At 37.9% G+C, this 23,469-nt stretch overlaps 2 protein-coding genes and 1 non-coding gene across 3 annotated transcripts; all 3 read right to left on the bottom strand.

The window, feature by feature from the left end:
* Window positions 1-1,792: 1,792 nt before the first annotated feature.
* LOC147864490 (uncharacterized) lies at window positions 1,793-6,807 on the bottom strand. The gene is made up of 10 exons (XM_087320360.1): window positions 5,785-6,807; window positions 5,073-5,151; window positions 4,816-4,910; window positions 3,764-3,868; window positions 3,599-3,678; window positions 3,371-3,464; window positions 3,194-3,301; window positions 2,881-2,967; window positions 2,714-2,779; window positions 1,793-2,622 (listed from the first exon to the last, which is right to left on the bottom strand). The coding sequence occupies exons 1-10, from the start codon at window positions 6,706-6,708 to the stop codon at window positions 2,488-2,490; spliced, it is 1,773 nt and encodes a 590-aa protein (XP_087176486.1). The 5' UTR covers window positions 6,709-6,807; the 3' UTR covers window positions 1,793-2,487.
* A 2,699-nt stretch (window positions 6,808-9,506) lies between these two features.
* On the bottom strand, window positions 9,507-10,611 carry LOC147864489 (expansin-A10-like). The gene has a single exon (XM_087320356.1). It carries the CDS (start codon window positions 10,518-10,520, stop codon window positions 9,744-9,746), a length of 777 nt encoding a protein of 258 aa, XP_087176482.1. The 5' UTR covers window positions 10,521-10,611; the 3' UTR covers window positions 9,507-9,743.
* Window positions 10,612-22,231: 11,620 nt separating this feature from the next.
* On the bottom strand, window positions 22,232-22,333 carry LOC147864488 (U6 spliceosomal RNA). The gene has a single exon (XR_015529892.1). It is a non-coding gene; the product is annotated as a U6 spliceosomal RNA (small nuclear RNA).
* Window positions 22,334-23,469: the final 1,136 nt, after the last annotated feature.

Raw genomic sequence — 23,469 nt, 5'->3', positions numbered from 1 at the left:
TTTTCAAAATTTACCAAAATGCCACTCTATAGTAGTGAATTTTGTATCACTTGTCACATGGAGTAGGATATGAGTTTTCAAAAATTGCCAAAATATCACCAATTAATAGTACATTTGTACTACACAAGAGTATTCTAGTGACTCTTGATCATTTCTGAGGTATTTTGACAAAAATTGTTATACACATTGTTACTCCCTCTTGGAGAACACCTTCGATTACTCCTCTTGAGTAATCGGGTCAAGGAATCATGGTGCGTAAGGGACTCAAGGATCGCTTACAGAGAATGAGATTGACACACTATGGGATCAACTACAACTGATTCGTATATTCATCCGTACCCAAAGCGAACGTCACACACTCACACACTCTCTATTAGTCTATTCCTCGGCCTAGTCTTCTAAGATCCCTTGTATTCAGTGCTCCTTTATATCTATATCTTCCCTTCTGCTCGGCTCTTTTCACCCACTCCTTCCTTGATCTTCGGTTGTTAGTGCTCGGCTCCCTTTGGTTTGTTTCGCACTTGTCGCACTTGTCCCATTGGGTAACACACATTCTTGTACTTTGTGCAATCTTATACAAAACATAACCACGTACTTATTAAAATATTGATTGTAGTCCTAAAAGAGAGAAAGTATTAAAATATCGGCCATAACTCGGATTTAATTAATCACATTGTTAATCAGTTTGGATCATCGGTACATCACTTTGGATCTACTCTAGACAACTAAAGGTGTACCAATGAGAGTCATACATTCAATTTGGAGAAGGTTGTGCTATTAAATCACCTAAGATCCCAATCAACTATAGAAATGACAAAATCTACAAGGGGGCAAATGTGTTCTGATTCACGCATGGATGGAGTCCATAATATATATAACTTAGGAACATGCCTTTGAAGGACCCTGGTCAACTTTCTCCTACACATATATTTAGGCATTATTGCACATATTGTCGACTTGACACAATTGAACATCCAATACAAATGGCAAATCAATTGCCAAATGACAAGCTCCCAAGTCTTAATCCTATACTCGTAAATTGTAATTAAACATTGAGACCAAATAATGAAGACAAAATTGGATACCATTTCGGTCTTTTAGTAATGGAAATAGAAATAAATTCAAGAGGCTAACATTTCCATTCGTTTACCCCAATGGGCTTCACATTAAATGGAGCTAAAGAATATCTTCATGACTTTAATGAAGCCACTTCTTGAATTGCAAAATGTTTTCATGAATTTATGTTTTGTGCTCCAACTTATTATTGTAGCTGACTTAGTCAAATCGAGTCAACAAGTGATGTTTCGTTGTTTCTTGGTTGTGGCAATCTAGCTAAAAAGAGTGTGGGCGTCAAGTTAAAATCCAAGAAGCTTTAACTTGATGAAATTCAACAACACTACATGATAACAATCAATTCCAAGAAACTTGACCATCTCAATGGTTATAGTATGAAGGAAGGCAAATGACAAGGAGCTTTTCAAGAGCAGCGACTACCTAATAGTCAATTGGCAATTAAAACTGTATTTTACATTTCCTATCACCATTGTGTCAATAACCACATAAGAAGATAAATTGAATACTTTAATAAGGCCATAGCATTTGAACCTTTCTTATATTTAGTATACCTTGCACTATGTTCAGAAACACAAAATTTAACGTTACAGAGAAAACGTTCAATCCAAGAACAAATGGGATGTAAGGAAGATCAAAGTGGGCCATCATGTTCCACACAATTGCAAATTGCCAAAATTTTGTAGTCAATAACAATGTACATGCAACATGAGCAAAGGCATTGAAGAAAAAGAGTAAATAGTTGTGTTTGTATGCTTTATAATGCACAATTGGTTAATACACTTGTTGAATATATAAAGAACACAAATCTCCAAGCAGCAGATCTGTTGATCGAAGGGGGTATTTGTAGCTAAAATATACACTATGTTGAATTATTATAAAGACCTATATATATGCTTTGCTTGGACCTATATATGTTGAATGTTCTTTAAGACGCATGAAATCCAATGTCGCCAACCTCATGTCGAATTCCACCAGCATAGAATGTTCTATATGATGCATCCATCAAAGAAGGCCAATAACCGAGATCTTTATTTTGCATTAGCATTGAACCAAAGAACATATAGCATCATCTTCTTTTATTCACGAGTTTGCGCTTGTATCATGTAGCATCAATCTATACCACCTGTGCTCATATACATTCTGGCTACGAATGGTATTTGGTTGATACATTTGATCTTCAAAGATATTTATTGCTGCTTTCAGGTATGGTATGTTTATGTTGTCTTTGCTGAAATGCACACTCAGAAAGATCATATGCTGCCCCCTACTTGTAATTACCCCCATAAAAGGAAGTGTGTAATAATCACATCTTGAAATGAAGTGAACTATCAAAACTGGGGATGATGATCTATCTATACAGTTCAGAAATTTTATGCTACAGTTATACACATCTGGGTAGCTATCAAAAATACCCTAGAAGGACTTTTTTGCAAATGTTAATTTGTGCTTCATCCTATTCTTGATTTTCATTTTCACAAACAACGTGTCCATGGTATTTACAAAGTTCCCCAATGCCATGACAAGGAGCAAAATTCCACAACCCGACACCTAAAAACCAACACCAGAAATTTCTCTTCATGCAACTCTTCTATAGGAAGATAAAAACTAGGAACTCTTTTGATATGTGCATTTTGATTACCTGCCACTCGGATCTCTTAGTTACTGCAGTTCTTAGCAAAAGAAATCCAATGAATCCTTGGAAGATCTGTCAGATAGCAAATGTTACACTAGAACCGGCCATGCACACACACGGGCGTATATATGACATTAAAAGACTTCCACACACATAAATTATTGCATTTGTACCTGTAATGCAAAGAGAAGAGGATATAAAAGCAGAATTTGACCATCATTACCCGCTGTTTCACCCCATACAACATCCATTCGTCCAGCCTAATATCATCATTCACATGAAGAGAGATCTATGAGCAATAACATTCATAATTCACCAGTAAGAATTAATAAAAGACATCCCAGGAAAAAGGGACCAACTCTTCCATTTGTAATAAACACGATATTAGAGTTGTGCAGATTTTGACTGCCAAGAATTATCTGTTTCCAGAATCCACTAGCAAGTTTTTAAAACACGAAAAAAAAAAGTTACTGCTAAGAGGGGTACCTTTCCAAGTGCAATTCTTGTATATAGCCGCTGCCTTTGATATCGATTTTGAAGCAGCATCACTACTCCTTGCATCATTGCCCATAGCAAGAAATGTCGGATTCCATGCTGATTATAAGCAATTAGAAGGTTCAAATATTGCACATAAATATATTCCAAAGTGCTTCAGTTACTCACCTGCTTTTCCTCACAATGAGGATGTTGCCCCTTAAAATCCCATGTAAGAGAGATAACCGCCATCAACATTGCACAATAGTGATGATAAATCCACCTGAAACAGCACACAAATGAAGACATTATATGGCAATTATCTTGATTATAACTTAATCCTTTTCAAGCTAGAAATATATCCTACAAAAAAACTGTGAACACATTTATATAGTGTTAAATAATCACTTCACATACCATGGACGTATGTCACTACCATTGATCCTCAGGATATTTTCTCGCAAAGCAAGACTTGTATAAAAGAACAACAGCCAAGCCTGTATGTATAGTACATAGTAGTTTGTAAACCAAGACAAGTGATTTGAGTCAAAGTTTTTGTTTGAAACAAGATTGAATTCCAACCTGATAGACCTGTACAGGTAAGGCTGGGAAGCAGCCATTCCAAAGCCAATTCTTTAACAGCCACAGGATCAATGGAAACATGAGAAACAAGGCTGCAGTACGATCCTAAAGAGAACAAGAATTTATGAGAGGATATCCAATAGATTAACCACGTTTTTTAGCAGTCCTTCAATACCAATATAGTGATAGGAAAGGTGGTTATATTTCAACCCAGAATGAGAGAAAAAGACAGGTAATACAAGAATGGAAGCTAAGATATATGCTCTTCAGTTCTGGTTCTCACCATAACAATGTTCATAAACAAAATACGTTTTAGCATATATGAGAATCTTGATATTCCAGCACATAAACATGCACACAAGCTCGAGAGCAAAAGAACCTCACATTATTATGCAATGAGCCATCAATTGGTTCTATATCATCCTTGGCATGGCAAGAATCATAAAGACAGTGTTGCACCAGAATGCACATTACACTAAATGTATGAGCCTGAACATTTATAAATATTGTTGTTTCCTAGGAAAGAAGAAAAGTTTCAATGATTCCATATGAAAAGTAACATATGAGTTATACATTACAAAAAGTATCTAGGGTATATTCAAGTACCATCAGATGAATTGAATATGATCTTAACAGATGTGGTCAATTCATAAACATCAAATATAAAAAGTCCTGAATTTTCATTGACTTAATTCCCAGATCATGAAATATATTGAAACCATCTATTCATGGAGATGTTAGATGATCTTAGTTACACCAGGATCAAACGCTGAAATATGACCTTCACAATGCCATTCATATCACTAGAATATTACTGTCTGAGTGTGGAATAATATGTGGAACTTGTGTTACATTTTTTACTATAATCTTAATGAAACCGATTGTCTATTATTTATACAAACAAAAGTGAGATAAAACCTTTATCGATGAAGTGGTCAATCAATTTCCTTATCATGCCATTAAACCACATAAAAACAATGGCAGCAGTTTTCTGGATCTCTTGAGCTAAATCTACGCTATCTATTACATAAAAGGTGTTGCACCATCATTACCCTGTAAGCATTGTACTCTTCCTTGACTTTGAAACGAACATCATCCCCAGAAGCTTTTACATTCACAGGGCCCAAAAACAATCTAAGAAATGTACCTGCACGAGAAATTTTACACAAATGTAGTTATGAACAATAGGGAGTCTATGCTGGGGTTAATTCACATTCTTGTCCAAAAGATGCATTTAAAAATGTCATACGATAGGTTGGATTTTTTATTTAAAGTATGAATTTTGAAGAAATAATGAAGTAGGCGTTACCATTAAATTTAGGAGAAAGAAGTGCTCGCACATCACTCTCATAAATCATCCAATATGCTCTATCAATCTTTTCCTCCAACTGTGCGAAAACCATGAAAGAACCAGAAAGATAAAACACATAAGCTTCCATTAGAACATGACAAAACGTGTTGGTGAAAAAGGTGCACTCACTCAATAAAATAAGAGTCAAATATCCGAGCTTGTAGGTGTTAATATATTCCAACATAAATTAATCCATGAAAATCATATAAATGTATGGTACTTTCTCAATTCCATGCATGAACAAAGGCAACTCAGATGATTGATAAAGAAAAAATCCCCGCTCACTGCTGAAACCTGGATTGAAAAGAATTTCAATGATATAAAGAAGGAAAAATCTATCAGAAATATATAACCTTTCTATCAAAATCCAATTAATGCAGAGGTATGTTTCTCATCATGTCGTTTGATTTCATGCATAGAAACAAGGAAACTAAATCGATTAGTGCAAGAATTGTTCCTTACGAATAAAAAAGAGTTTCAAAGACATAAATGGATTTTCAGGTGTAAAATTCAGCAGAAGTACATAACTTCTCTATTAAAATCCTACAAAATTTGTTGTATTTTCTCATAATTTCCTAGTATGTCATGCATGAAAACAGGTTATTAGAGAAAAAATTTGCAAAAACACAGCTAAAATGCTGAAATTTAAACAAAATGTGATGAGCTATACCTTTTCAGCGAGCTGAAGGCTGATTTTGCCCATCTCCAGGGCAGAGGTTACATCTGATTTGACAATCTTCATTTCTTTCTCCAAAGAAACAGCTTGTTGGCTCAGATTTTGTTCTTCAACTCTAAGGCGAGAACTGAGGGCAGAACCAGCAGTTTGCAGCGCTTTTGCATGTTTCAACAGCAAGGAAACACGTTTCGTTACAAGATCTTCATCACAACTGTGATCCTTGGTCTTATAATCGACATCTTCAAGCTTCCCTGCCGTTCCCTTATAAAAGTCTTCATCAGAACTTTGAATCTTGCCTTTGTGATCACCATGTTGAAGCTTTCCTAAATTTCTCTCCTCAAGAATAACTTTTTCACTAGAATATTGAAGTTTAGTCTTACAATCAACGTCCCCAATCTTTCCTTTCCTCTGTTTGTAAAGATCTTCTTTATCAGAGCTCTGAATCCTTGAATTGTGAAGACCTTCATTGGAATTGTCGTCCTTATCTTTGTGATTTACATCTTCAACCATTCCTTGCCTTTTCTTCTCCAACTCTTCCTCGAAGCTGTGAATCTTGGCATTCTGATCAACATTTTCAACCTTTCCATTCCTTTCCTTGTAAAGGTATTCACCAAAGCTGTAAATTTTGGCCATACTGTCAGCCTTGTCAAGTATTTCTTCCAATTCCCCGTGGGAATCTTCACCAGATATATGAATCTTGGCCTTAAGATCAAGATTCTCGATATTACCTTTCCTGTCCTTGCCAAATTCATCATGGGAGCTGCGATCATCGGGAACTCCAGCAATCCTTTCCGTGTCAAGATCTTCATCAGCCATGTCGGTCTCGTGATCAATATCTTCTGCGATCACTCCATTAATCTTACCAATATATTCATCATCACGACTTAGCTCTTCACCTCTCCTGTGCTTCATCTTCATAAAAATATGGCTAGGGTTTCACAGGCATGGCGATGTCTCAGAAACGCAGAGTGGTCTTCTTCATCTCTCTCTCTCTCTCTCTCTCTCTCTCTCTCATCTATCTATCTCAGAGTCTCTCTTCTTCTTTTATTTATCTATTTAATATTTTCTTTATTTATCTATCTCTTTTGCTAAAACTTATCATTACTTTATTTATTTATTATCCATCTTTTTAGTTTTATTTATTTATCTATCTATCTATTTCTTTAATTTTATTTATTTCTTTGGTGGCTTCTTATTATTTATACGATAATTGATCTTCTCCCTACCTCTAATTATTCATTTATTTTTATTTTCTTGTGTCCACCCACACTAGACCTCATCTCGTTCCTAGTGTCCGAGTCATATCCACCCCACGGTTGTACCGTCTCTCCGTGAATTGTATGTTTCGGTTCAGACGTCACAATGCATGCCTCTCATTCGGTGGCGCAGCAAAGTTGTCGCTCTGCATGCCCACACTCCCCATATGCATACAATGGCAGTGCCCACTATCGTGACACTCTTCTGCCTTTGTGCCATGTGAATGCATTTCTTTGCCAAGCAATGTTGCATTCACATCTGGATCATTTGCTAAAAAACGGCCTACCCAACACACCCCCATTGACCATATGTTTTGGTTCCAATGTCACCATGCATGCCTCTCAACTAGTGGCGAAGTTGTCGCTTTGCATGGCACACTCCCCATATGCAGACAATGGCAGTGTCTAGTGTCATGACACACCACAGTGACAATCTTCTCTCTCGTGCCATGTGAATGCATCTATGGTAACAACGTTGGGGGAACTTACCTATGTTGGAGACTTCTGAACCATTGACATGTTTCAAATGCAATGTTTTCCCCGTTGTACGACGATTAAGGAGGATGCCATGCATAGATTGTTTTTTAGGGAAATTTGTGCGTGTAGCCATTTGGATTGAACTTTGGGCATTCTTAGCCATGGAAATTTTGTCATTGATTCATTGTAATCTCGCATAGAGAGGCTAAACCTTTACCAGCTTCCCCCATTGTATAGGCCAATGTTTGACTGCCTTCATAACGGGGGTCTTTGGTACACTTGAGTATGTGGAATGGGTTCTCATTTTATAAGTCTCCATTGAGAGCCACAATAAGTACATTGGTTAAATCAAAGATTGATATGGCACCTTTTCCTGAGCGCTTTGTGCATGAAATACTTATAAAGTGTAAGTTGCTAAAACAATTGGAAACATGTCACATGGTGATTTAAAATCGTCATAGCTTTTAATATATCATATCACATATGTACATGTGTCATGCGTTTTGCAACAGACCGAGAGAATGGTTAGACATATGTTTGTCTTCCTTCGCATTGTATGAAAATCTATTGAATATTCAAAGCTAAATTTGCATATCAATTTTAATCTAGGCATTGCTCACACTTTACAACATACTCTTACATGAAACATTTAATACAACATATGTGTATATATATATAACATATTTAAAAAAAGTTCTCATCACTAGTTGTTGAATATATCAGCCTTCTTAGAATGATGACGTGTTGAGTTTAGGGTTGGTAGGTTTGGAGAAAGAGGGCAATTATTCAAAAGGACATAGCTAGCGACAAACACCACTTTATCATCAGGAAACAAAGGCGATCCTTTTGTTGGATTTTGCCTCAATTCATTGTTTCTTGATAGTAATCAAAATTGTTTGACTAAATTGTTTGTGCACAAAGATTCATGAGGAATGTTGTGAAACATATGCAGCTAACCAACATTATTCTAATTGCATCCCCCTTCGTTAGTGTCGATTAATGGGCCTTGCCGTATGACAAGAAATACTAAATCCGAGTGGTAATTCCATTTTGCCCAATACATATTTAAGATTTTATTATTATCATATGTAGTGGGAGGTTTAAAACAAGGAGAGTGACATTAGAGTTACAACCTACGTAGTAATATTGACCTATATATAATTATGTTGGAGGCAATGTCAAGGTAAGGGAGGTGGAGGTAGTAAGTAACATGAGTAAGGTGCACATATTGATGCCCTTCAATTTTAGTTTTAGTGACATTTCTATATAAAACAAATTTCCTTACAGATTACCTAGTGATATCGCATTATTAATGAACCCTGTTTGTTATGAACCAAAACTCCTAGATGTATTTACTTCTCGAATTACCGAGTAATAATACTTCACTGGCATACGATCATGGTTCGTTATAACCCGACACTTCCATACTCAATAACAACGACCCTCGTTTACTATTTGTGACCCAGAACTCCATAACCAAAATTGTACATGACCAATAAGTTGGGAGGCCCAATGTTTACTACAACCCATATCCTTGAGCCTTGTCTTCTTTGGTGACGGCCCATAGTTCCTTGACCCAATATCGGGCCTTGGACTTGTTTGCTATGCATGACCCATGTTGCAAACGGCCCAACATTGAAGCTCGTTTGCTTTGTATGACCCACAATTCCACATGCATCCCTCATTTGCTACCAGCCAAATAGAAGAGCATGCATGCATGTGTGTGTGTGTGTGGATGGGGATGTTTTTTCTTTGCTTTTTTAATAATGGATCATAGAAATGCACCACCACGCACGATGTTGAGGGAGCGATTTAATATAAAAATTAATAGTGTTCTAGATTTGGGTCCGTTTGTTTTCCGTTTACAAAGTATTTAGAGAGTAATGTGGCAGCCCAAAGTGTTAATCCTTCCGATGTTTATAGATGTATATGCTTCTTTTTTCCTGTGTTAAAGAAGAAATAAAAAAAGGGAGGCTTTGCAAATTGAATCCATTCATTCATTCGTTTCAGTTCATTGCTTCCAATCTATTAAAATATAATTACACGGCCAGCCTCATTACTCTACAATAAAAACTGTTGGGTGTTATATAATCAGCTCAACTAATGCAGGTTAATGAAAGGGGTAATTAACCGACATTAATGAAATCGAATTTTGTGGAATCGAGGGGGGAGTCCGATCCTTTTTTTTTTTCTTTTGTTTGTTTTCAAAAAAGCTAAGACTCAGAATTGGTCGCCCTCGAAGGTCTGGCCGAAGCTCCAGCCGGCCGGCGCCACGGCGTAGGACGTCAGCGTCCGGCCGTCGCTGGTGGTCACCGCGAACGACAGGCTCTGTCCGTCCAGCCGCCCGTTGCTCTGCCAGTTCTGGCCCCAGTTCCGGCTCATGGCCATCCACCCCGTCCGGGAGCCCTTGACGGACACCGCCGCCACGTCTCCCGCGCCGCCCACGTTGGTGACGAGCACCAGGTTGAAGTAGGAGTGGCCGTTGACGGTGAAGCGGATGCCGCCCTTCTTGGCGCAGGCCACGCGGCGGTAGACCACCGGCACGATGCCGCCGCTGTACACCCCGATCTTCTCGAACGCCGGCTGCGCCATGTCGAAGTGCTCCCGCGGAGGGTTGCACCAGCCGCCGGCGTCGCTGGATTGGGCGGGGTTGGGCGGGCAGAAGTTGGTGGCGGTGACCACCACGCTGGCGGAGGCGCCGCCAACGCACCATTTGGGGTCGGTGGCGGCGTCGCATTTGATCTCGAAGCAGGCGCCGCAGCTGAGGCCGGCGTTGAAGATGGCGGTGCTAAGGGCGGCGGTGTCGGTGCCATAGCCGGAGGAGTAGAGGTTGCCATAGCCGCAGGCGCCGCCCATGGTGCCGGATGCGTCGCTGCCGCCATAGAAAGTGGCGTGGGCAGAGCTCCAGTGGTGGGGAGGGGAGGCTGGGGGAGGCGGGGCGGCGGAGGCGGAAGAGAAGAGCAGCAGCAAGAGGAAGAGGAACGGAGGGAGGAGCATGATGATTTTTGTTGAAATAGAAGAAGACCGCTTCCAACACTTCTTAATAATTATGAGTATGAAAGGATGATAGATGATCTTATTATGTACATATACGATCGGAGCAGCATTTCAATGCACACATGTATGTATGTGTGTGCTATATATATATAGTGGTAGTAGACTCTAGAAGCAGCAGTCATGGTCTCATACATACATGCCATGCCATGCCATGCATGCATGCATGGATGTATGCGTGCATCGTAGAGTGCAAGTTGTATGTGAGGGGAGATGAGTCTTTTGTCCCCCTCCTTCCCTAACCATGGCCACTAGGCGTGTCCTCCTTTCTCCAGACAATGGAGCTATCAAGCCATTAATGACAAAGTCAGTGGTCCGTCCCTTTTCACACACACACATACATTTTCTCCACACCTAAACCAACCCCACCACCATACATATTCCAACTACTCCGAGAGAGAGAGAGAGAGAGAGAGAGAGACCTTGTTCTTTACTACTACTCCCTTCCACCCACTAGCTCATCAACTCCCCCCTCCCCCCTTCCCTTTTGAGCAAGTTGTGAGTAGTCCACAACTCACATCATGCATCATTCATTGGCTCGTATATATTAGTAGATAAAAACAAAACTAGAAAAAGGATCTTTCCTCCCACCCAATCCATTCATGATCTATCTTTCTTACCTCTGCGCACACATCATCACCCATGTTTGACTTCTAGTCTCCATATAAGTTAAAACATGTGTTTTGCGCTATGCTTCGGGCGTTCCCCATCATTGTTATCCACCTGATTGCATCATTCACTTGCAAGCCCATGTTAAAACTCTTGTCCATGTCCCATGTTGTGTGGACCATATCATCTCCATCGTTACTACAAGCATAGCATTGCCCATGTCAACCTAGAAACTCGTCTGTATCATGCATGTGTATGGATGATTCATCATTAACGTGTATTCATTGTTGCATCATTTTTGTGTCATTATCATCCAATTCATCCATGTTTTCTTTACATTCATGTTGGTGATTGGAGTGGGTGGGAGTGTTGGAGAGGCTTTGATCAAGAGCTAGCAAGTTGGAGCACATTCTTGAGCAATCAATCAGCAAAAAGTGGACATGACTAAGGTTTTTGGTTGACATGAGTCTTAAATGATGTGCGTGTGTGTGATTGGGTGTCATAATTGGGATTAATATGCACAATGGTTTTGTATTTGATGGTAAGCATGGAGTTAGAGCATACCTATGAAAGTTGGGGCACTTTGTTTATTGGGGCAAGCAAAAGGTCTTTCCTCGATGGAGTGTTTGTCTTGGCTATTGGCAATATAACACGTCTCACTACCTATGTAGTGGTGACGCCGCTCATTTGTGGTATAATCGTAGTGTTTTTCACACACATTTATTAATATAATTGTGTGTTTCCACCAAAGAGCAACGAAATAGAATAGAATTTTTATAATCCACAAAAGAGAGAATGTGTGTATGTGTTTGTTTAGAGGGGGGGGGGGGGGGTAGACAAATATCGAAGACTAAAACTTAATTGAGAAATTTAACCTTAAATGTTAATGCCAACTTGTTCTACTGTTGGTTTATACATATCGAGAAACAATAACATTTATGTAGATATATGGTGTAGAACAAACCCATTAACCAATCATATCAGCTCAAAATTCTAAATATAGCTACCAACAATCTAAGTTGTTGGACATTGACAAATATGAAGATTATGTAGTATGACAATGATAATTGGTTTCACAATGAATGGAAAACAACGATTGTTCTTGAGCAAGTTTATGGGGGTTTGCATTGATGCCAATTATAATATACACAATACTCAATAGGAAATAATAGTAACGTATTGCGTGGGTAAAAATGGGTAGCTAAAGAGGGCCTAACCCTCAAGAACATGTAAGACAATGTAGTACAATGACAAGTTCTCTATTAACCATACTACAACCAACCCATTATCCATAGGAGGCTAATTTTTCATGAACCTCAACAAACATATATAAACTTGAACCGTAGCAATTCTTGTTTCACCTAACATGTTGACTTGACTATGAAACATAAAAGATCCCCTAAATGTTAAACTTTATCTACTATCTTTATCATGTAGATTGGCATTATGTATTATCGTAGCACTAAGTGATCCTTTGTCGTACTACTAGGATTTTCAAGTTGATCCAACACTAGTCCACATCAACAATCAAAACTCAAGATCGAGTTGATGACATGTGTTATTTTGTTCATCCCAACAATATACCTCGAATGTTATTTTGTCTCCCACACTTTGTCTCTATGCGTCCATTTGTAGCTCAATTGAAAGGAGAAATGACCCTAAATTTCCACCCAAACCTTCGATATATATCATGTTTACATGTGATTACCAAAATTTATAGCCATGACTTTGTTTAGCTAGGTCATACCCTATGGTTGGAGATCCATTTTTACTCCTAATGTTGGTAGGCTTCAATAGACCCCTTGACTCTCTAGAGTTTACTAGCCCGTGTGCATAATTATCACAAACTTCGGGCTACCATTCTCATTACCGTTTTTGGCCATGAGCAATTGAGTGTAGGGTGAAAAGTCTACAACACTCGATGAGTGAAGAGTAAGAATCCAAAAAAGTTAAAGAGTCCATAAAAAAATGTGAACATAATGAACTTACCCACGAAAGTAATGTACAAAATATTTACTCAAGGAAGCAATAAACTTCTATGTGATGTGCATCCTTCATAATTCCAATCCTTATCTTTGCAAGTATTTTGATGTATCAATTACTTATCGCCATGCAACAAGTATAATGTCTCGAAGCAATGAACACAAAATGACATCTTATCAATTGATGTCATTTTTGTCACACCAAGTGCAATGTAGTTCATGTCATTTCTATCACACCATTGTCCCTCTAAGACACAATCTATTCTCATTTGAAAAGTTTATGTTAAACGCTAAACTCATAGAGCAACATACTTTGATCCTATAAAATTAGTGTGCATTATTTTATATGGAAAATTAACATCCTTGATTCTAATATATTGATCATTTGTGTTTCTGATACAAATAATTAATTTGACCTTCCAACTCACATGAATCTATTTGTTAAGTAACTTCATTTAACATTCAAGAAGAATAACAGTGGTCGAACATTGCATTGTGTTTTCTCGTAAAATCTCATGTTGTTGTATTTGAATTTTGCCAAGACTTGCCTGGGTGTGAATTATTTGAGGACAATTATAACATGTTCGATGTCAACACAAAATGCACATGTAAATAAAGTTTCCAATTTGATGAATAATGGTAAAGAAGGTTTGCAAGCGACACTATGTTAAGTGTTTCTTTAAAGAATCTCTTTGTAAAGGGAAAAAAGTGCATAAGAACTTGGTTGACAAATGGCTATAAAGCATGATCAAATGAATGCCATTCTCTGATGTCAGGCGTGAAAGGACGAAGAGCCTCTTCTTTGAGGCATGTACAACTCATTAAAATGACGGTAATTAATCACAACCAAAATCTAATTATTACAAAGGCGTTGACATGTTGTAGATTTTTATAGAAAGGAATGTCAATACATTGAATGGTTGCACCATCGATTCTTGGCCTTTCAACTAGACATTTCATGAGCAATATATCTTTAGCATTTAAGAGTAGGAAATCTACAAGATTGTAGATATTTGCAACCCCATACAACAAAGCAAAGAACACATGGACATTCTATAATAAATTTGTTTTTGATGCCAACATTTTAATGAGTAACAAAAAGTTGTTGTAGTTTATATGAACTCTTTATCTACATCCTTGATATGTGAAAATTTAATATTAAGTAGTCATCAAGGTTAATCTTCCAATACTCATTGAAATGATTAAACATTAGTGTTAAATATAGTGAATTAAACATTAATAGGATTTCGGAACAATATGCATGCAACACAACCCAACTTATGATTGAGGTTGGTGAATATCATGTAGCTTTGGATGTCAACTCTGATACTCCTTGATCACTTGTCTCATGCCCATTATTGCAGGTGTGATTGTAGATGTAACTATATTAGGTCTGAACTTTAATCATTCAAAGGTACATATAAGATGAATGTTGAAGTCATAGCCCATCATTTTATAGTGTGTTGGTGTTGGAAAGGAAACAAGTTGCATTCCCATCTAAATTCACACACCAACACAATATGTTTCCCGTGGCAAGTATTGAAGTCATGAACTTTGGGTACCTACTAAGCTCATATCTTAACCAATTAGACTCTCTCTCTCTCTCTCTCTCTACATCTCCCCCATGTCCCCCATTCAGGGATCTAATAAGTTCAGTTAATAATCTAACTTTTACAAGAGCCATTGTATGCTCTCAATGTCTCTTAATGTCAAAAAGTAGTTCCCGAAGTTGAATACACAACTTAAGAATGTAATAAATTCAAAATTCTCATTTATTTGTGAAGACAAATGTCTAACTAGATAAGACACCATATCAAATTTACCCTTCTATTTCCATGAATAGAACTTGCATACTCTCTTTGGAATGTCGATAAATAGTGTGAATACCCAAGTTCGAGAATCACTAAAGAATAGCAAAAGTAAGGATGGAACATAACAACCAATAAATTCAAAAAGTTTCATTTAGTGACGAAGGAAAGAAAATGTGTAACATAGAATGTTTCACTTACCTTTTTTATCTCTATGGATTTCATCAATTGAGTCTCCCAAGAATGTAAATGTGTCATCAATGATGTGCATAGAAGTAAATGGATTTGATAGAAAATATTGAGACCAGGTAAATACGTATGCCATGTTTGTCTTTTACAGGACAATTGGTAGAGGTGAAAGGCATATTGATCACGAATAATGAAATCTATTTTGGTCGTTAACTTATTTATCATCGACATAAAAATGCTCATCAAGAACTCCAAACTCACACTTGGTAGTTGGTAAGCATTGCAAGAGAGGTATTGAGGATTGGCAAGTAACATATGGCATTTACCTAAACTACAATCTATAGTATTGAAAAGTTTTAGATTGCATAGGCCATCCACACGGTTTAGAATGTGATGCCACAAACTTTCCATTGTTGACTAAAAGCTTGTGGTTACTAATTGGGCATAAGCACAACAAGTGCATGGGATTTGGCATATGGACAAGGAGTACTTTTGGTACACTACAATGTGGTGAGAGAGCAAGCATAGTGGATTATCGTGTAGACTAGTGGAAGCTAAATGGGAGTGGTCACACATCCCTAGAAGAGAGAAAGAGGAACAAAACATCTACACACATTGTACAATTTACAACTTGCAAGAACTTTGTTGAAAAATATTGAAGAGAGAACAATACTTGGGATGAAGATTGTTTCAAAAGGAACAATGCTAATGCATGTGCACATACACGAACACTTACCCGTTACATAGATTCACGAACGAGTTGATTGGATAAGGCTTCAAAACAAAAAGAAAGAAAGAAAGGGAATTACACTTCCCCATGGTCCACCACATCAAATGCTTTTGATAGTGTGTTGGTTGGGTTGCCCAATGACCAATGACAAGAGATGGTGGGTTGGTCTTGTCACTTCCTCCTTGGTCACAAACTATGGCCTAGCTCCCCATTAAAATCCTAGTTACCATATCTACAAATGGGTAGATGTGGTTGTGCCAATGTCAGACACCCGCACCGTGGTGTGCCTTATCTGAAAGCAACTGCAATTTTGTTGCCCAAATCCCATGATCAGCTTGCTAGATTCAAGAAAATCTAGTCTTACTTCTCCACCTGACCCCAACTGGTGCACACCATCCCTGTGGCAGCTCGAGTTGCGGTATTTCTACTGCCACCATCTCCGATCAAGCCAACTTACCTTGCCCAATTGAAGGATTCTAGTGGTTGGAGCTCAAGAAGATCAGGGTGTAGCAAGTGGGGTCATCATATCTGGCATTCTCTACTGCCCATTGGCCGTGTTACTAGCAACAATGAGGCTCTTCGCGCTAGGCATAAGCCAACACATAAAAACATGGACCATTCTCTAGTTTCCCCCCTACCTCGAGTGGCCTTTTTTTCTCTACTATTAGTGCAACCTCACCATATATCACTAAAGAAAAAACATCCAAGCTCACGATTGGTCGCTCTACCTCCATCTTCATTCATGTTCCCTTAAATGAACCCTCGTTACTAGGAAGCAACTTGCTAATCAATGGCTTGGAGGAAACCACAACTGCCGAGTGAGTCCCATGTATTAAGATTGATGATAAGTACCCTTAGTGCAAACATTGTGTTTTGCTTCCTTGTTGCAAACAATGTGTCATATGTCCACTCCGACCAATGAGGTCTATATGCTACACATGGGTATACTCATTATACATTTGTTCAAGTTTGTTCTTGTTGAAAATATGTAGTATGTTTTTCAAATCGCGCTCCACTCTTGTTGTGTATTCTTGTGGAGTAATCATTATATGATGAAAATATCCATGTGGACAAACCGATGTACCACATGTTGGGCGGGTGTTGTCGTCACATACTTTGCAACAATGGAGTGAGGGTTCACACCACTTTTCTTGAAAAGAAGCTCGATCACTTTGCTATTGTACAAAATTACTTAATGAGGGCATTCAATGACATACAATCATTTCGATTTCTACACTCTCCTCCTCAACTTCTGGATTAAGAATCTACTCATTTATGAGCCCCCTTGAAATAGTGGTTCCTTTTTTATAAAGCACATTCCCCTCCCTCTTCATAGAATCATTGGCCTTCACTTCCCAAGGTCGTATTGTTCTAAAGTAACTTTGGATTTGAACATTTTCATACATAAAACTTTCATGATGATCCCAAGGTAGTTTGCATGAAGTTTCAAGTTCCCTAGAGAGTATATGCACCAAATAGAGCTTCACATGGGTAATTCTCTCCACTTAAGACAATCGTCAAGGTTACAACGAAAGAAACATTGTCCAAATTAGATTATTACTATTCATTTGAGTGTAAAAAGTTAGGATTTCGATGTGGATTTAATCCCCACATTTTCAATAATGGGAGAGAAGCTAGATGTGTTTATGACACAAGCACTCTTCCGTCATGGACGAGGTACTTTAGTGAGAGTTTAAAACAAGCTGCATTCATAGATCACAGTAAGCTCTTGTTTGGGGAAATTGGGATCATATATGTATTAAGTACATAGATGTTGGTAGATAACCCAACTTTATCCTTCAATATTAGGAGGCTTCCAAATCACTTTTGAAATCACTCATAACTAAATTCCACATATGTTGGCTCTTTATGGAGGTTTGGATATTTGAAAAAGCACCACCTACATACAATTTTTTAGTATGTCCCTTTGAGTGTGATTAAGGACTTTGTTGTTCCTACTCAGGCCATGCAATATTTATAGGATTCATGCATGGGGCTATGCATTGATCCTTAACCCTTAATACATGTATGATTGTCATCTTGGTATTGATGTAGTCCTCATGATATTTTGATACTTTACCTATAACCCCAATATAATTTGCACACCTTTGCCTTCAACATAAAAAACTAGTAAGTGTTTTTAAATAATACAATCACTCTTTTGGTTACTTTGAGTATACCTTATTGATAGTAGACATACACAATTTTGTGATCAATATGTATATGAATCATAAATCTAGACTCAATTTATGTCACACTTGATTGTGGATGAGATCAATTTCACTTGAGTGTTTTCACAAGTAGTTGTTCTCGATTGGAACATAAAAACTTAACCATTTTACCACTTTCCTTGACAATTTCAACATCATAACAATGATTTACGAGATGTTCCAATGAGCAAGGTTCAACTAATAGTACAATACAATCCAAGTAGAACTCTAAGTTACCATTGGTTTTTATTCCATATTATGAGAGATAGGGAACCAACACATAATAGAGGAGGAAATTCCATTACAACCCATACAAGACTTTATACGTTATCGTCACTTTATGTCTTCTTCGGAAGATTCGACAAGACGTGTGGTATCACATTAAATATAGAGGAATTTTTGTGATGATACTAGGGAAAGCAAGATTGCAATAGTACATGGGTGAAAATGAAGAAATACTTACCTCAGGGTAGCAGAAAGAGAGTTCAAGGAGAGAGTAAAATAGACATTGAAGAAAGTTGAGCATTAATGATGGCATATTGATTTTGATGAATGTCAATATGTTTTCACATACATAGGTATTATGTACATTGATGAAAATTGAGGGTTCATGATGATATATCTTACCTTTAGTTAATGTCAATATGTTTCCAAAGATGTATCAACTCACGATTTTAAGGATGTCTTTACTTTCACTCACTTGGGTTTTGGACGAGGGAACCCACATGCCCTCTCCACCTTACACCAATTGAAATTGAGCTCTTTTGTAACTTCTTTTTACACTCAATCTTGAATTCACACTTCAACTTGAACACAATGTCCATCCATTCGAAAGTGGTGGGGAAACACATAGAGATCGCATTAATGGAAATATGAACTAAGAATGTGCCAATATTTTTTAATTGGAAGGGCAAATTCAATGGTTTTGATATGTTATAATATGCAATTTATATAATGTTATTTGTTTTTAAATTGTAATGAGCTTAGCTAATGCTAGGGCATCATCTCAAAATTTCTACTTTTGGATAGATTGATGCAAACATGTGTATCAACCAATAAAGCAAAATCCGGTTCACTGTGTGAAGGAAATTTGGTCGATGCTTATTTCAATTTTAAAAGGTCAATATGACACCTTCACTGGTAATGAAGATACTATTTTTCTGAAACAACAATCCTTTAAAGGCAAGTGGAAGGATTTGTTCATCTTTGTGAAGAGAAATGACAAAAAGGTTTGGCAATATGTACCCCCTCGATGGTTGTGTCTTCTATAGGTGGAGTTTGGTTTCAATTATGACATAGTGGGGGATATAAATTTTCTCTCTTATCTTACCCTCCACTAGATTGCATCACTATATGCTTATTGGATTGGTAATGGAAACTAGGGAGTAGTTTTGTTTAAAAAAAAACTCCTACTTTTGCGCACTTGTTATATCATAAGTCTATTCCTTTAAAGTACATGCCATGTCAATGTATCAAACTAATGACCTCGTGGTTGTAATGCAATCATCATGCGATTATTACATTCTGATGATGTAATGCTTTCCACACTATTTTAGAAGATGCATAAAAGTATGTGACTTTCTTGGAAAAGTCTTGGATGGGCAATGAGGTGTGTAGGTAACACCAAAACAAAGGTTTTACTGGTGAGGACTTTCAATATGACAAACCATGCTTTGTGTACAACATTGAGTCACTTGGCATGGTAGAGCAAATTCAAATACCTTTGCCTTGAGCATTAATGTGCCACTTGCCACAAATGCATCTACTTTTTGAGACAATATCACTTCCCATGGAGAGGTTCATGGATTATCTGCATAATAATAAAGACAACAACCTCAGATTGACTTCTTAGAATTACATGAAAAAACAAGTAGAAAAGTCGAGACTCAAAAAAGGAAAATATTGAATTCCTTTGAATGCAAAATATGCATAAATTATTTGGAAGATGAGATACGCAACACTAGTTTCTTTTCTTTTCTTTATTTTTTCCAAAAACACTCCTTCCATTAGTTATACAATTTTATAGATAAGAGTGTTATATACAAATCCTTGTAGGGACATGATAGTTCCATCTTATGTGGATGCCCAATGACTCAAGAAAGGGAGAGGACGACTAGTGTTGGATGAAGGTTCGTTGTATTTCAACTCCATCGGAGCCACCCTTGAGGCCATCATATTGGCTCCTTATAGTGGCATTAACATTACTAGATGCGCGGTTTGGTTGGAGAAGACCCATTTACACCGATGTTTCCATAGAATCCAAAGAGTTATTGGGCTGACCAATTCCAACACAACTTGAGATTTGGCATTAATAGGAGTTGAGTGGATATTGCCGATGGTGGAAAATAAAACTCTTGTGCTTTTATCACCAAAGTCATCCCCTCCTCCTGATGCTCGTACTTGTCAACTAGGGCCTGCCATGATAAGCAACATACATTTCTCCACTTGATTGTGCCTTGCACCTGGCATAATTGCAATACGCGACCAACCCCCTGCCATATTCGAAGGGTCTTTGGGCAGTCCCACAGAGCGTGCCAAATTGATTTTGTTGCATTTGGGCACGCTACACAATTAGGAGACCTAAGGTTCCCATGTTGTCATGCTCTAACTGGTAGTGCCTTATGTATTAATAGCCATTGGAAAGTGGTAATTCGCCTCGCGTGATGTTGTTTTTGGATTTTCTATCAAAACTTGGTGATAATTGTGTGAGGCATAATATGAACCATACGTAGCATACAGACATTCACATTCGAGAATGTTTCAACCATTCAAGTATGGTAAATACCATACTTTGTATTCATTATTTATTATAAGGTTTTTTTTTTTAAAGGTATTAAGATATTTAAGGTAAAAAGTGTAATAAAAAACTTAAGAACGTATGAAAAAGAATGTTTGCCAATGCATTCGAGTATATTACATATTATGGTGTGAGGAACATGATACGTGTGCCATACCTTTGTAATAGCCGACTCTCGGGTGGTTTGAGCGATTAGAATATAGCGACCCAAACTAGTCGTAGATTGGAAGAACGTGATGGCTTTGCTTCATTGACCCGCATAAGGATCGCGCCACGTCCATTGCAAAGGGTCCCAATTGACCTTACGTAGCCATCTGTTCTCATGAGTGCATATGTGTCATTCTAGTTGTACTTTGATCGGATCGGGATCTATAATCTATTTATGACTAGTATATGCGAGTACTCGAATTGCCATATTCAATGTTAGTGTCTCATTGTCTCGCCATTCATGGCCTTCGTTCTTGTCTGGTGTTTCCCTACCTCTTGGGATCAAAGAGCCCTCCTCCTTGTAGCCTATCCACTTCTCCATTGTCGTCCTTTAGTTAACAGTTTCCCTAAGCAATGGTTTTAGATCTCATTATCCACCTGCCGCTGATTCCATGGAGTATGTTGGCTTGATCTTGTATTGGCAATGACATAAACTGTCTCCAACATTCTATACTCTTTCTTCAACCTTCTACAATGTATCCCCATGACAACCCCTTACTTCATCCATTTAGTTGATCAGATTCATCTATGATATATGGGTTCCTTAGGACGCGTTGACTGAGCCAGGTCGGTTCAGAATTAGGTTGATTGCACTTGAGCCCTCGTCTAATGTCATACCAAGCCTTCCACATGGATGCATGAGAAGCTATGTTTGAGATCTATGTTTAGAATCCATCCTGTTTGGGGTACCCAATTGGCCCCTTTTTGTGGCCTAACGTAAGCGAAGCGTACCCGCAATAACATTTTCTAGCAGTCATCCCGTGGTTGGAGTCCTCACACCACAAATTTGGCAAGTAGGGCTTTGGATTGTGAGAGGAGATCAATCAACCCAATCCTCCTCTTGACTTAGGGGATTTGAGTATAGGTCATGTCATCTTGGCCTGGGCTGCATGATCTGCCTTACCATACCAAATGTAGTTGCATACCAGTCGTTGAATCTGGTGTACACTTTCCTTGGATATTGTCCAACATGATAGGTTGTTGCGAGTAATACCTGGTTTGCCACTATGATGCGACCTACTAGCGAGAGTTTTTTCGAGCTCCGATGTATAAACTTTTGGCGAATGGAGTGAATAACTGGTGCAATCATAGTCTCCGGAGGAATGTTGAACCCAATTTGGAAAAAAATGGGACCATTTCTCGATTTGTGTGTGTCATCCTTGCACATGGGCCATGCTAATCTTCTCTATATAGTTCCAATTTTATCAGGTGTCCCGAAGGGATCGCAACACTAGTTTCAGGATGGCTTAGTAGACTCCACACATAATAGGGCTATTTAACTATGAAAATATATCACAACTTGGGAGGGGTATGGAGGCTCATGCTTCACACATCGTAACATATGTTGCACAACTTCCATATGAATTAACTCTCATGTTCTCCAATGAGAATCATTCTATTGGGAATGTGATGAGAAACTTGACATACATGTTTTGCCTTGAACAAGTTTACAAGATTAACACATTCTACTTCCAAAGCCCACAAACCCCACCTTTTATCATATTCAATTTGCTTTCCCAACATTATTAGCTTTGACATACACCTACACATATTTCTCTCTAAGTCAAAAGATATAGTCTCAATTGCAACATTAAATGGTAAAACTCTCGAGCATCAAGAGCAACCAACACAAAAGTGACAACATTATATGGTAAATTCTTGAGCATCAAAAGCAACCAACACAAAAAGAACAAGGGACAAGGGACACTATTGGAATTTGTATAATCTATTGGAATGTAAAATTACACATGGAGATTGCAGAAGAGGCACAAGATATTTTTGATTCATGGCCAAATCGAGATCTAGACTTGTGGAACACATTTCTTTCAGGATATGCTGAGTTTGGGCCAGATAACGAAGTGCTACATTGTTTTACACACATTCAGTTAGATGGTTTATTTCTTGATGTTATCACATCAGCATGTATAGTGAGAACTAGTGGCAATTTGAAGTCAATTATTATTGGACAAAAGATACATCTCCAGATCTTATTTGCAGGATATGAGAATGATAGGTTTATTGTTAGTATGTTGGTTGACATGTATGCGAAATGCGAGTATCTTCTAGATGCATGCATGGTTATGGTTATCCAATGTTAAACCTAATGTATGCTGAAATCAAGTCTAAAACCTGATGCAACGGCACATTCACATGCAGTATTCATTGTAATAGTGGACTCGTTTAATACCAATGGAGGATATAATAAATTAAAAATAAAAATAAAAACAAGTAGAAAACCTGGAAATATAATCTAGATCATCATCATTGTTCAATTCTACCTCAAGCTAGTGCTCGATCCTTAATCTCTTGTGCTCATCTCTTTCTTTCCATACCATAGCTTAACTTTCATACCCTAACCT

The sequence above is a fragment of the Azolla caroliniana genome, unplaced genomic scaffold, assembly GCF_043228905.1.
Source record: "Azolla caroliniana isolate FFs.n. ecotype wild unplaced genomic scaffold, voAzoCaro1.0.p SCAF_5, whole genome shotgun sequence".
NCBI classification, from domain to species: domain Eukaryota; kingdom Viridiplantae; phylum Streptophyta; class Polypodiopsida; order Salviniales; family Salviniaceae; genus Azolla; species Azolla caroliniana.
Note: the sequence above shows the minus strand (reverse complement) of the source record. Positions and strands in the feature narration are given on the sequence as shown.

Bases quoted from the DNA above. Each gene is read 5' to 3' on its own strand.
- LOC147864490 (XM_087320360.1), bottom strand. From the start codon at position 6,708: ATGAAGATGAAGCACAGGAGAGGTGAAGAGCTAAGTCGTGATGATGAA. The intron at 3,679-3,763 runs GTTGGAATTCAA...CTATACATACAG, and splicing joins TACCTGTACAGGTCTATCAG to GCTTGGCTGTTGTTCTTTTA. The intron at 3,465-3,598 runs GTATGTGAAGTG...GTGCTGTTTCAG, and splicing joins GGTAGTGACATACGTCCATG to GTGGATTTATCATCACTATT.
- LOC147864489 (XM_087320356.1), bottom strand. From the start codon at position 10,520: ATGCTCCTCCCTCCGTTCCTCTTCCTCTTGCTGCTGCTCTTCTCTTCC.